Here is a 14,203-nt window from a genome sequence, read left to right on the forward strand (position 1 = left end):
TTAAAAAAATGCCGAAATGTTTCTAAAGTCTGTCCGCAACTACCGTACTTGTTTTCTTGCCTAACAGCTCAATCTTTGTCTCATCTAAAACTTTTCTCTCAAAGGCATCTGGATTGTTCAGCTGACATTTCTGTTGATCCTGAAAGCATCAATTTTGGAGGTTTTTATGTTTTGGTCAGCACCATGACCATCACTTACACTCCTTAATTTTCTCTACTGTCCATAATGACACTGGTGTTTCAAGAGTTTCCAGCTACAGACAGAAAACCTTTGTGGGTTTTCTTGAACATTCAAACACATTTCCTTTAATCTGAGGGTGACAGATTGGGGTTTCCTCCAGGTCTTACAAATGTGTAAACCCGGCTCAGTAACTTTTCCTACTGTTGTTTCAGCCAATAACGTTGGCGTCCCTAGTGATTTAAAAATAGAATGTTAGCGCTGCTGTAAATCTATGCACCTTCACTGAGCTTCTTGGACGTTCCCATTTTTCTGAGTGCTGGTCTGTCCAGTCAGTGCCATCAAACAAAAACTGTTTTGATGCTGCTAAAGACAAACTACCAGCTGTGCTTTATCTGTTTATTGACCTTCAGTTCATCAGAGTGAATCTCCAAACCTAGCAGGAAGTGACGATTCAATGAACTTGAACTAAATTCTGAACAGATACAATAGTTTTCAAGGTTTTAAACATCAGATAATGAGAACTATTAACAGCACACAGTTAAGTTCAACAAGTCTAAACATAAATCCAATTGAAATACTATAGGAAGACTAGACAATTAATGTTTAGATATCCTCTCTATTCTAACAAGAATTTCTGAAGAATTAAGCTTTTAGATGTGCAAAGCTGGTAGTCATGTGCAGCTGTAATTGTAGCAGTAGGTGGTTTAACAAAGTTATCAACTCAAAGTGGCCTGAATTAAAATGCATGCCACAAAATGTTTTAAAGCAATATTCCAATATTTTATTGCACAAAATCCCCCCAAATATGCTGAAATTTGTGGTTTGCAAAATATGAAAATATTTAAGCAGTTACTCACAGTGGGTAGAGTATCCAGAAGTTTAACTCAAGTAAGAGCAGTGATAGCAATTTTACTCCGGGAAAACCAAACAGTTCAGTGTTGTAATAATAACTTACTTACTAATAACTCCTAAAAGTGCATTTTTTTTCCCCAAAAAGTTACTGAGGTAAATGTAACTAGTTAACTAGAAAGTTAATTGTGTATACTATGATATCAAAGTTTCTTTAGGTGCAATCAGAGAACGAGGACTCTATGCAACACATGCATCAGATGATACGAGAATAAAACCTTGAAACCCATTCAGGCGCTTTAAACAGCACTTGTCCTGTTTGCTAAGTGTTGTGGACAGTGGCAGGATGTGGCTGCAGAGAGGTGGAAAGTCCAGGGTGAAAGCCAACAGGAGCCTGGGGGCGAGACGGGTCATGTGCTCATGCTCCAGTAAGCTCCCGTTCACCAGAGGTTAAGTGGGTTTTAGCATAACAGAAATATATGAACAAGCAGTGAAGGAGGGCAGCGCTATGTGACAGCCTCTCATGAATCCTGAATTCTCATTTTGATTTTGAAGCCCGCTCCCGGGCGAGGTTGGTTCCCTAAGACACAGAGCAAAAACAAACTCTGGTTGCCACTTCTGAGATGAGGCTGTGCACTGAGTAATCACTCGTCGAGACCCCGGGGACCGCAGGCAGACTCTCTGACTTGTGGGTCCATTTTACCCCTGGATACATGGTTCATGCCACTGACCAGGAGCTCTGCTTCAGCGCCCACACAGCTCTCAGAGGAAGTGACCTCAATACATCCAATAACCCTGCTCACAGGAGCGCGGCTGCTGCAGAGGACCGGAGACTCACCTGCTTTCTTATCTTAGAGGAGAAAGATGCTGCTCAGATGGAGCAAAATGTCAGGAGGACAAATGTTTGCAAGTTTACACACCCAGAAATACAATTTATCACCACAAATATTTATCCAGTAATAAAGTGTTAAGTTCGTCAGTTGACACAAGGTGTCTTTATTTCTTTTATTTGGATCCACATTAGTTGAAGTTTCCTGCATCTACTTCTCCTGAGGTTCACACATTCAACATAAACAGCTAAAAATACAAAACATACATAGATCACTTAATAAATTCAAAATTAAAACTACAAAAATAGACAAAGACAAACATAAAACAGAGGTCATATATCAAAACAAATTAATATTACTATAATGAAATGCGTAATATGTATAATTATACTGATTGTGTGTTTTTCCACATTGTCACCTTCCTAAAATAATTTGCCAGAAGTGATTTGTTTTTGCCTAAATCATTTTTTGGAAATACAAATGAGGTTATTTGTTAACAAAAATCCCTTTTGGCAAAAAAAAACGTAGGCCATTATTTTAGGAAGGTGACAACATGGAAAAAATACACAATAAATATAACAGAACATAAGATTAAGATAATTCAGAATAGTTGTTTTTCTTGTAAACACCTTCTTGAAGCTGGTCGAATTTCACTTTCCTGATGTATCTCCAATACATTTTTCAGTTGCTTCAGATAGAGTTTAAATACATAATTATCCCTAGATTTATGGGTGAAGCAGAAGATCTGACCAAGATTTGGCAAGAAAACGATAAAAAATATAGGTCTAGTTTATATAAACTGCACATATTTTTGGTTCCTCTGTGTTGTTGTGGTTGTTAAGGTAGCTCTCTGAGCTGCAGAACTGATCTGCACTGATTACCTGCGCCTCACCCGGTGTTTGCGTGATTGTGTGAGATCTGCTCTTTGGCCACTGTGACTGTTGTTTTCCACCGAGATGCTAATCATGCAGCATGTGCCGGAGGCATGATTAAATGTCACACACAGACCCCTCACCCTTTTCTGCTCCCCCTCACTGTGAACAAACCTGGATCACACTCAGCGACCTGGAGTTTGCACACAGAACAGCAGAACAACAGCTCCACCTACAGGTTGAGCCATGAAAGATGGTTAGTGTGTAAACCGCAGCATCATTCCTGCTCCATCTTCCATGGACAGTGTACAAATGCATTAAAAGAGCTTTAAAAAGCTTTCTCAGATTTTGTCCGACTATAACCAAAGTAATCAGTAATCAATTATTAGGATTACATGCAAAAGACCAACAAAATTTGTGCAGCATTTAGAAAAAAACAAATATAACTACAGAAAAAAAAAGTTGATTCTTTGAAGGGAGAATCTCTGTATATTGGTCTCTGTATATCCAGAGACTGACATTTTTGAACATTTTGGCTTTGAAAACTGTATCAAGATCAGTTAGATTAGATGTCGATCATCTGTGAACATCATTTTTCAGATATGGCCAAGGAATATTGAATGGATTTTGGTCTGGGCTTTGACTGGGCCATTTTAAGACATGATTGTGCTTTGATCTTAACCTACTGTAACTGAGGTCGAATGTTTATGGCCATTGCAAAAGGCTCAATCTGAAGCCTTTTGCAACCTCTCAGGTTTTCTTCTAAAATTCCCTTCTTCCTAAGAAAATACTCTCTCAGTATGTTGCCGCCATCGTTTCACTGTGGTTATCTATGGTGAATTCAGAAATGTTACATTTTGGCAGGACTCAGTTTCTATGCGCCACAAATCTTTAACAAACTAAAAGAAAACTGCAAATCAACCAGAAAGGTACGGAGCCTCTTAAGGGACATGGGGAATTTTTTTTTCTTTTGAGTTACCTCGCTAAGGAATTGTGTTCCCTCGGATTACTTTTGAGTTCTCTCGAAATGATGCTGATTAGTTCATGCGGCATAATTTAATACTGTAAGCCTTTCTTACGTGGCCATCGTACTTTCTGCTATTATACAAGGCTTTCGTGAGATTTTTCCATGTATTTTAATATGTCGTTGTGAAATATCTGAAGTTTTATATATTTTTCTTTAGGACAGAAATGCACCACATACCTAAACAGAAACTTTCTGTAAGTAGGAAAGAAGAAAAATACATCCAAACTATTTGGATTATTTACTATAGCGGGGTAATAAGTCATCTGACCAGGGCCGGCCCAAGGCACAAGCAAGTAAAGGATGTTTTCATGTGCAGTTCCGTCACAACCTTTCACAAACAGATATGCAGTGAATAAATAGATTTTCAATAATTGCTTTTGCACCAAAGAGTTAAGAATAAATACTGAGGTTCTTTAAATACATTTTAAAATTTTAAATTGACATTTGTGACTGTATACAAAATAGACCAGCAAATATTACAGTAAGCATATTGCGAGGTAACGCAAAAGTTTTCGAGGTAACGCAAAAGAAAAATTTTCCCCCATGTCCTCTAGAGCAGTGGTTCTCAAATGGGGGTACGTGTACCCCTGGGGGTACGTGGAGGTACTGCAGGGGGTACGTGAAGCTTTTCAAAATATCTTTAAAAAATCAGTAGGCTCCTCATAATAAGTCTTGGGAAAAATTATTTTGTAAAAAGTTCGATAAAATATAAATGTGTGTTCATGCACTGAATTTTATATTCAGTATTTAGTTTCAATATCCTTTAAAATAAAACGGTTTGACTGGTTTTATACCTTCCTGGTGGTCACCGTCTTCTGTTTTTCTTTTTTGTTTAACCATGCAATGTTTGTAATATGGATGTATTTGTCAGGTTCACTGATATAAGTTGTTTGGCTTTAATAAATCAGACAGTGATTTTACAGCACTGTACCTCTTTTTAATTCCAAAAATGTTTTGCCCGTGTCAGGGGGTACTTGACTAAAAATATATTTTTAAGGGGGTACATCACTGAAAAAAGTTTGAGAACCACTGCTCTAGAGGGCTCCGTAGAAATATGACCAAAGAGACAACTTTTAAAAATATTTGTAACATTATCATGTTTCTTAACCATGTAAGCCCTAAAACAGTGAATTTTAGGGCTTACATGGATTGAAATAAATATGGTTTTGACACCTTTATTGAGACATATGAGTCAAACGTTTTACAGTCAGTGTCTGATGAATATGTTCTCGCTTTGCAGTTTCCCGCTTTTTCTTTTAACACCATAATAACTTAACACATGACAAGACAGAGGCCCATTATGTAGAAAATTTGATATCACCCCTAACTGTCCAGTCTATTAATATAGGAGGAGATGGATTTTAATTTCTGAGCCCGTCAATATCTGCATCCCCTGTCTATTGTCCTATTGATATGAAACTTTTACCAGTAGCTCATAGAATAAGTGTGATTATGCAGCAAAGGTGAAATCCCTTTTAGTTTTTTATTTCTCCAAGTTAGCAGGGGGATGCATTATTTGGCAAAGCAAATTATTAGCCTGCCAATATTTGGGGAAAATATAGATATTTTCCCCAAATCTTGTCCTATTGATATGAAACTTTTACCAGTAGCTTAGAGGATAAGTGTGATTATGTAGAAAATGTTATTCAACTCTTGGCTCTTTATTTCTACATGTTAGCTTTGGGATGCATTTTATTTTGGCAAAGCCAATTATTAGCCTTTTAATATATGCACTCCCTATCATTTTTCCACCAAATATTGTCCATTTAGCTGTTAATATTTTCTCAAGATTTAATATTATACCTTGTGTATTGACTGTGGTTCTAAACCTTGTGTGGGTTTGCAGAGTTTTGTACTAAACAACAAAACTGCAAAACACTGTAGATTTTGTCTTAAATCATTAACAGAAGAAAATGGTTTATTAATGAAATTTAAAACCAAAAAATCTTAACAAAATCTAAAATTTCCAAGGATTACAAATTTTTCATTGCATGCATTTTTGTACATTGTTTAAAAACAAGAGCATCCTCTGAATGATTGTTTAACTTTCTATGCATCAATGTGCGTCATGTTGCTGAAGTTAATTGAGTTTCAAAGGAGTAACAGTTTAATAAAATATGCAGCTTTCTTTCTGGCAACCCAACAAGCCCACCTTTAGTTTTTCCTCCCAGTTGTCCCATAGATTATAAAGATGATCTATTTCTAGAGAAGAATAAGGAAACCAGCTGCTAAAATGACCCAAATCATGATTTTTTAGAACAAGCATGATTATCTATGTTGTAATTATTGCAAGACACGTACAGTAAATCATAATAATTTTTTTTCAAAGCTAAAAATTCCTCCAAAGTGCTGCATGTTGACAACTTTCTCCACAGTTCATGTAAAAATAAAGCATTTCCTCCTTCTACCCAACCAAACTCTCATTCTTTTGACATTCACACACTATGTTGGTCCAAGTGTTGGTTTGTTTCCTCCAGTTGTTCCTTCACTTGACTTGCTTCAGGTCGATCATTTGGGTTCTCAGACAGCAAAGATTTGATTATTCGATACTAAAATCAAAAATAGGAACAATGAACCTTGATTAGTATCAGGCTCCATAAAATAGTTTCTGAAACAAGTGCATTTAGTAGATAAATTGGCGGAGACTTAAAACTACAACATACCTCAAAAGGAAAAGCCTGTGAAAACTCTTTGGGAAGCTTGCCCTTTCTTGCATTTTTCCAAATCTAATAGTAACAAAGTAGTTATGACATAATAAGAGTAAATTAATTAGTTTGTTAAGGCAATAATTCTACATCACATTTTAAAGAAAAACAGTGCAAGAGAAAACACACAGAGTAATTAATTTAATTTCAAAATCAGTTTCTTTATGAAAGACTAACCGTTGCTCTTTCGTGGCCAGTTGACATTTTCCAAAGGAGTTCAAAAAAGATCAGACCCAGAGAAAACATGTCCACTTTACGATCATATCTATTACTTTCCTGTTAAAACACCAAAAAGTTAATTTTACAATTATTTCTTATCTTAGTAATTAGCTTGTATATTAGAATTGGTTTTGTTTGTTTTTTGCACAGCAGGTAATTAGTTATAAGCAGGGGTGTGTGCAAAAAGATACTAGGTTGTACTAGAACACCTTCTTTGTCGTGTGGACAAAAAAGTGCCCTTCTGAAATCGTTTAATTTATTATTTGACATTGTATAGTATGTGTTAGCAGAGACAACTCAGAATTAACATATTAGCCCAATTTGGTATTCCCTACTCTGGTTGTCCATTTCCTTTGCAGTTGATTTTAAGATTTTGTTTTTAGTTTTTAAATGTCTAAGTGGTTAAACACCTTTATTTTTTATCCTCTTATACAATACAATCAATACTTGTGTTAGCTCTAGCACATTACTTTACTTACTTGTTCAGGAGCCATGTAGATTTTGGTTCCTGGTCCTTCTGTTCTGTCGATCAAGATTTCACTTCTGTCAATAGTGACGAGACCAAAGTCCCCAATTTTCACCTTCCCATTTTTTCCAAACATTATGTTGGGAGGCTGAGAAGTGAAAAACAAAAAGTGATTAAAGTGATTATCAAACTTCTTGGATCAAACAACTAATCCTTTATGAAAACTAAAATTACTAAACCACCAACATACTAAAACACGGGCTAATGATTATAGATGCCCCATGTATCTATGGGGCATTTATAGGAGCATTTCCTGATGATTTGTGTCTTAACATTAAGGAAGTTTTTAAAATGGCTCATTTTCAAGACATCAAAAAACCTGAACTTATTGCCAAAAAACATCTGACTGGTTTTTAAGTACTTGGGCTGTTTTTAGAAGCAGACCCAAAAGAAAGTACAAAAATGGGCAAAGTGTGAATTTTGCTCAACAGGTCCCCTTTAAATATTTTGTGTAAAATAAGGAAAATATTTTGAAGTGCCCATCATTGGATTATATGCAGTTTGCTTCAAGCCGTATGCACATTTTTAATGAAAAGAATTAAAATTAGTTTCCCAATGAAACTTTCAAGAGAGAAAATGTGGTAAGAGAAAACAAAATGAAGGTAGAACACAAGCAAGGGAGAATCCAAGGAACGAAGGAAAGAAGGAACCTACCAACCAATCAAACCAGCAGTGTAAAAGCCTGAGTCTCACCTTAAGGTCTCTGTGAATGAAGTTGTTGGAGTGAATATATTCGACTCCATTGACTATTTGCAATGCAATAGGAAGACTGTCTGCTCCTCTCTGGGGGTGTGATAGTTCCTCCTCGTTCCTCTCACCAATCCATTGTTTGAGGGTTGCAGGTTTACATAATTCCATCTTAATAAAGAGGCACTGTCCACATGTGACACTTGCAGGTAAAAAAAGGCAAAATGTGATTTTTCTGCCAGTCTGTAAGATGGATTCACTTATGTGAAACTAGAGGTGAAAACTCTTACTCTTTTAGTTTCTTTTGGACTTTCGCTGGTTGCACTTTTAAATCCTCCATCCAACAGTTGTAGTATCTGACAATGTTTTCATGTTGGAGATCTGATAACGCCATCACCTCTCGCAAAGCTTTTCTAAATCAAAATAATATAAATACAACCAACCTCAGGGAAACAATTTCACTGTTTGTCCTGAACTCTTTAACCAACGTTTCTGTTTTTGTGCCCAGAGCAGCACTACATACTCACTCTGTTCCAGGAACGACCTTCACTGCATAATCCAGATCCAACAGTTTTTCCGTCACCATAAAAACGCGACCGAACCCTCCTCCGCCAAGATATTCAAGGATCTCAAAATCTGATGCGAAGCTTTAGGCATTAAACAGATTGCTTAGACACAAAGAAATGAATTGGTCTTTAATACTTATTAAAGTTTATATTTTTAGTGGAATAACATGTTTTTCAATACCTTGACTGCACTGGTGGGTTGCTTGTATTTGTGATTTTCTGGTTGTCCACATCATTCTGGGAAAAAAATCAATAATGTGTGTATTTTAAAAATAGAAAAGCATTAATTGAGAACATCTGAGTATTTGAACTATATAGAGAGAAACAGTGCAAATACTACAACTTCAGCCCTTGGTAGCAATGTCTCCTCTTTGATTTGAAACTGCTAATGTACTAATGATTTACAAGAGTACATACAAGCGTCAAGGCAGATTTTAAAGGTACAGTTCAAATTTGGTATATCAACCACAGTATATACCGTTTATAGTGTGTTTATTTTGTATAAATACTGATTTGTTCTTGCAGAAGGCTTAGGATGATCAAAACCTGGATTTCTATCATCCTAAAGCTGTTTCAGCCATGAAAATTTCATGCTAGTTTCTGTAAGATGCTTAAAAAGTCTGCAATGTTTATCTATAAATGTATGTTTATAGATAAAATATGAGTGTCTACATAAGCATCAAACAATGCATTGATAGTTTAACACAAAAGCAAAACCTGGTTCGAAGAATCCGCAGGATCAGATGAGTCCGTCATCTCGCTCTGCGATGGCTCAGAAGAATCTCTTTAACAAAACATTAATTAAAAATTATTGTTCTACAGCGCTCCCATTAAGGTTCTTAATAGAAACCAATCATTTGAATTTCTCTTAGACCGCAACCCACTTCCTCCATTATTATTATTATTATTATTATTATTATTATTATTATTATTATTATTATTATTATAGTCACTGTTCTGATTACAGATGCTCTCAGTGAGTGCCAGCTGGAGACATCCTCGAAGGAAGCAGCATTATGAATCTTAATAGGAAGGTTATTACTACAAGCTGCTTTAATATAAGTAGGTAATTAGTATGATCATGAATAAACAGCCATTAACTTGCAGCAGACAGCAGTCACAGCCATCTCAGTTTTGATTTCAGATATACTATATTGTTATAAGTATTTGTTCAGCAAATAATTTTTGTATTGAAACATATTTGGGTAAGACTGGCCATGAAAGGCCCAGGATGAGAATCACACCTAAAGTAGGTGCGTCCCTTACTACATGGGGCGCTTGTGCTCCCCAATGGACCAGAGAGTGACCTGGTAGCCATCAGGATGGGCCGCTTGCTACTGAAGTAAGATAATGACTGCTCATTCGTACTCCACACATCCCCACTAAAACAAAACAATATGCTATGTCTTTTAAGAGGACTTACTGTGACATGGATGATGGTTCATGCGATGCTGCTGCTGCTCCATCTTCAGATGTTGTTGATCCGACAGACACCTGAAATGCCAAGGAATAGTGAAGAACATTTTAATTTGCCGTCGGCTTGAACTTGAAACTAGAGAAATCTGAACTTTGTCCACCTTGCTGTCATAGTCTGACTGCTCCTGAAGAGCAGACCAGGCCAACTTTGCTGCATTATGTTGGGCTTCCTTGATCTTCTTACCCTCAGCAATAGGGTATTCCCTTGTCTCAATTTTTAATTTGCAGAAAAATCTGCATTGAAGAAAAAGGATCTTGATATCTGCATGTTTACTTTAACATCAGTCAGCAATTCAGAAGCAAATGCAAAACTGTTTCAGGTGAGAAGATTCTTACCGAGGGTTATGAGGAGGTCCACGTTTTTCTACTAGTATAAATTCAAGACTGAGGCTTTTTTTCTGACAGTAGTTGTGGATAATTGCAACAAACCGTGGCTCCGTACAGTTGTTGTCTTCTGAGTTTATACTCAGGCTTTTTGTCTTTGCACTGAAACAAACAAACACAATTTCACATATGTGAAAACATCATAACTAAACAACAGGGGTGAGGGATAAAAAATTATTTTCAATTATTTATTGAGACATTGACATGGACGATTCAGAGTTGATTAACAAACATTCAAACTTTATTATCTGAATGTCAACTAATAACCTATAATCCGAGAAAATCAAAGTGTGGAACTTAGAATTTTAAGCACTTCCACGTTCTACTCTTTATGTTCCTATTTTACATAATTTTATCTAAGGTACGTATTCTTCTTTATCATTTAACTAAAATTTATTGTGCATTAAATTATTAATTATGAATGGAGGTTTGTGGGAGTTGCACCATGTTGTGACAATGATAATTTATAATTGCATCGTAGCATTCTGAACTGTTGGACCTAAAAAAAATCTCCACCCATAATAAATAACCTGCTGTTATTTACTCACCTGAGACGATTTAAGTTTTCATTGACCATCTGATTTTGTTGAACTGGGGAATCTATGACCTTAAAGCAAAAATAAGATAATTAACAAAGAGGAATGCTGCCTGATAAGTATTAGAAAGTTATTTACGTAGAACTTATATGGTCTGTGGTTTTTTGCAAAGTATTGAAAAACACAGCCTATTATGGGTATCAGAGGAACTATGTGGTGTCCTATTACAAAATGCATCAGTTTGCATATGGGACTGTGAAATACAGTCGGGGTGCCCATGCTGGTCATAATGTTATGCTTGATTAGTGAAAAATCAATACAAACTAGTGCAAGTGAATTGCTTGTTTCATTATAGATGCTCAGACGTCTGACTGCAAATAGATGCATACAAGGATCCACTTTGTAAAATGCACCAGCACACCTGTGGACCTAAACAGCCCCACAGTATAATGCTGCCACCACCATGCTTGATGGCTAGTACAATGAGGTCTGAAAGCCCAGGATGGAACCATCAACACAGTGATCTCAAACACACATCCAAACTGGATGGATAAAGCAGACTGATATTAAGCTTTGTCCGCTCTCATTATGCTAAAGGGTATAGATTATCAGTCACGTCTGGGCCAAAAAAATCGATTTTAATTATCCCAAAAACTACAAAAGGAAATGTGGTGAAATATGAAGTTAGGATTTTGACATAAGCTTGTTGATGACTACAATAACATCAACAAGCTTTTGGAAGCATTTTGGAACAAAAATTAGAGGAGCAAATATGCAAATATTTGAGTGGATAAAAGAAAAAAATACTGTAAATTCAGAAAACAATAAACCCAATTCTTGTTTTAATGAATCTTCCTAGTGTGGCATTACCATCCCACACTAGAAAAACAACAGTTCTAATAAAGACATACACAAAACTCCCCACAAAATTTGCATGCTATGATGTTTGCGTCTAAACGTCTAATAAACTGTATCACTACTCACCTCTGGAGATTGACTAGTATTTATCATGTTGTACACCAACTTAGCAGCTTCCTCCTTTGCTTCTCTCTTAGATTTTCCAGAGGCTTCTGGGTATTCAGTGTCACCCACTATAAACTTACACCATCTAATTCAACAAATGTATATTTATGAATTTCAAGTGGTTAGTTCATAGCACAGACGAAACATGCAGCAATGTGGTAGACTTACAGAGTAGCATTATTTGGTCCAGGCCGTGCCGTCACCTTTGCTTCTACATTCACCCTATTTGTTTGACCGTATTGATTGAGCCAACATATGTAGTTAATGTCATTTTGCCTAGCAGGTGAAGACATTTCTGCTGAATATTCTTCCTGTCAAGACAACAGTTATTCACCATTTAGGGACCAAAATGATTGTTTTGAATTATTGCACATAGTTTCGTTTCGCACAGAAGAGGAATCTTACTGTGTCCTGTTGTTGGTCCCCACGAAGACATCGTATAGCAGTCAGAGCTGCGCTCAGCTTGGCATCCTGTTTGTTTTTTCCCACGCCACTCGGATAGGGTTTGCCATCTACGAGAAATCTCCCAGTGAATCTTAAAAAAAATAAAATAAATTAAGTCAAAATCTATTTCCATGTTATTCATTTGTACAGTACTATTTTTATCGATAAGATGACAAAATCATCTGTACAACATTTATAAGAAACAAACGTAACACTTTTCTCAACCAGCTTTGCATGTCTAGAAGCTGAGATTTTTGTACTTTTTTCTTTACAATTAGGTCAAGCTGAATAAAATTGGATGGGCAAGTACTTGTGAAATTTGGTTATCAAGATTTGCAAAAAATAAAAATAAAAATAATTGGATCTCTGCAACTCCTCCAGAGTTAAAATGGGCCTCCTGCCTCTGGGATGCACCTTTTATTAATGACCATATTTTGGAAGGTATTCAGCTATGTTATATGCCTAATCTCCTGTCTCAAGCTGCTTTGAACGTCTCCACAAGTTTCTCCCTGATATGTGTTCCTTGGTCTTCCTTGTTTGTCGTCTAATGCTGTCCAACAAACATCTGAGGCCGTTATAGGTCATATGGAGCTAGTTTAAGATTTATTTAAACATTTGCTTTTTACTAATGAAATAATTAATTAATTCTGAAGGCAGTTGTCCAATACTTTATTTAGAAGTAATAGATTATACCAGGTTAAATACATGTAGACACCACCCTTCTCAGATTTGAAACATTTAAAACATTTTTCTTTCACTCACCCTTAGGATTTATTTTGGTACACCACATAAGAATCCAAATACAATACAGCAGTTTGTGGTCATACATTCATACTTTCTCCACAGCAATGTGTACTCAAAACCTCCACTGTTTGGTCTCAACTGAATGCTCTGTCTTTGTGTGTTGGTCTTCTGCTACTTGAACTTATTACACTAACAGAACTGCACTCCATGCCTGGAGACAAGGCACCGATTTAAGTATGTATAAGGTAAGTGAAGTAACTATTTGTGTTTAATTAGGCTAATTTGATTGTTTATAAGAAAACAAACAAACAATTGCTTATTTTCTACTTTTCAGCAATTAGAGGTAGATGTAATCTAAAACTGAATATTATATAACACTGTTATAAAAGTCTACCTGTGTAGCTTACTTCCCGGGGGCGTTTTAGAAAACGAGGTGACAAGTTAAAATTCACGTAATACATTGATAAAAACAACATTTATTACTGAATTAGTCTAACTACGACAGCAGAAGTTTGATAAATAACTATTGTAATCATTTATTATATAATGACTGATCTCAGCAGTTCTTATTGCCCAGTTCACTAAACGACAGTTATTATTACCTGTCTTAAAGTTTCTCCATCACAGTCCAAATGCGGACTAATTCCCCCTCCCAAATCCCAAAAGGAAAATATTAACACTTACTGTTTATTATGATCGGGGCCCTCGGAGTCAAGAACCTCATAAGTTAAGTTCAGACCACGTCTCTGTGCATACATGTAGAGATTAGAAATTGCGTTGCCAGTCTCTAAGAGCTCCATCATATACAGTAAACAGCGTCCAGGCTCTGTCTGGCTGGTCTCTGCTTCAGCTTCAGCCTATGTTCAAGACTATCTTCGATGCAGCTGTTTTGTTCTTTTCTAAGTTTCGATTCTGTCCTCCAGCTGGACGAATCGAAATTAAGCATTACAACTTCCGGAAAAGGGTGGCGAAAAGCGGAAGTTCTATCAGTTCATATGGAACAATTTCGATGGTTGCAAGACGTCTAGGATTGTGAAGAAATATTAAAATGATTTGTGTTTAATGCCTCTTTTGTGAAATCTGACTACACCTAGGGCTCCTACATATTTTTAAAGTTCCCAATTTTTCTTTTGTG

General features: G+C 36.3%; 1 protein-coding gene across 1 annotated transcript; it reads right to left on the reverse strand.

The window, feature by feature from the left end:
* Positions 1 to 5,648: 5,648 nt before the first annotated feature.
* LOC102233037 (interferon-induced, double-stranded RNA-activated protein kinase-like) lies at positions 5,649 to 14,006 on the reverse strand. Its single transcript, XM_023327036.1, has 17 exons — positions 13,753 to 14,006; positions 12,286 to 12,415; positions 12,049 to 12,191; positions 11,842 to 11,965; positions 10,870 to 10,928; positions 10,274 to 10,423; positions 10,039 to 10,171; positions 9,885 to 9,955; positions 9,179 to 9,245; positions 8,643 to 8,698; positions 8,423 to 8,542; positions 8,186 to 8,308; positions 7,902 to 8,097; positions 7,162 to 7,296; positions 6,641 to 6,739; positions 6,422 to 6,484; positions 5,649 to 6,307 (listed from the first exon to the last, which is right to left on the reverse strand). Exons 1-17 carry the CDS (start codon positions 13,869 to 13,871, stop codon positions 6,194 to 6,196), a joined length of 1,902 nt encoding a protein of 633 aa, XP_023182804.1. The 5' UTR covers positions 13,872 to 14,006; the 3' UTR covers positions 5,649 to 6,193.
* Between the last annotated feature and the right edge of the window lie 197 nt (positions 14,007 to 14,203).

This window comes from Xiphophorus maculatus, chromosome 22 (genome assembly GCF_002775205.1).
Source record: "Xiphophorus maculatus strain JP 163 A chromosome 22, X_maculatus-5.0-male, whole genome shotgun sequence".
NCBI lineage: Eukaryota > Metazoa > Chordata > Actinopteri > Cyprinodontiformes > Poeciliidae > Xiphophorus > Xiphophorus maculatus.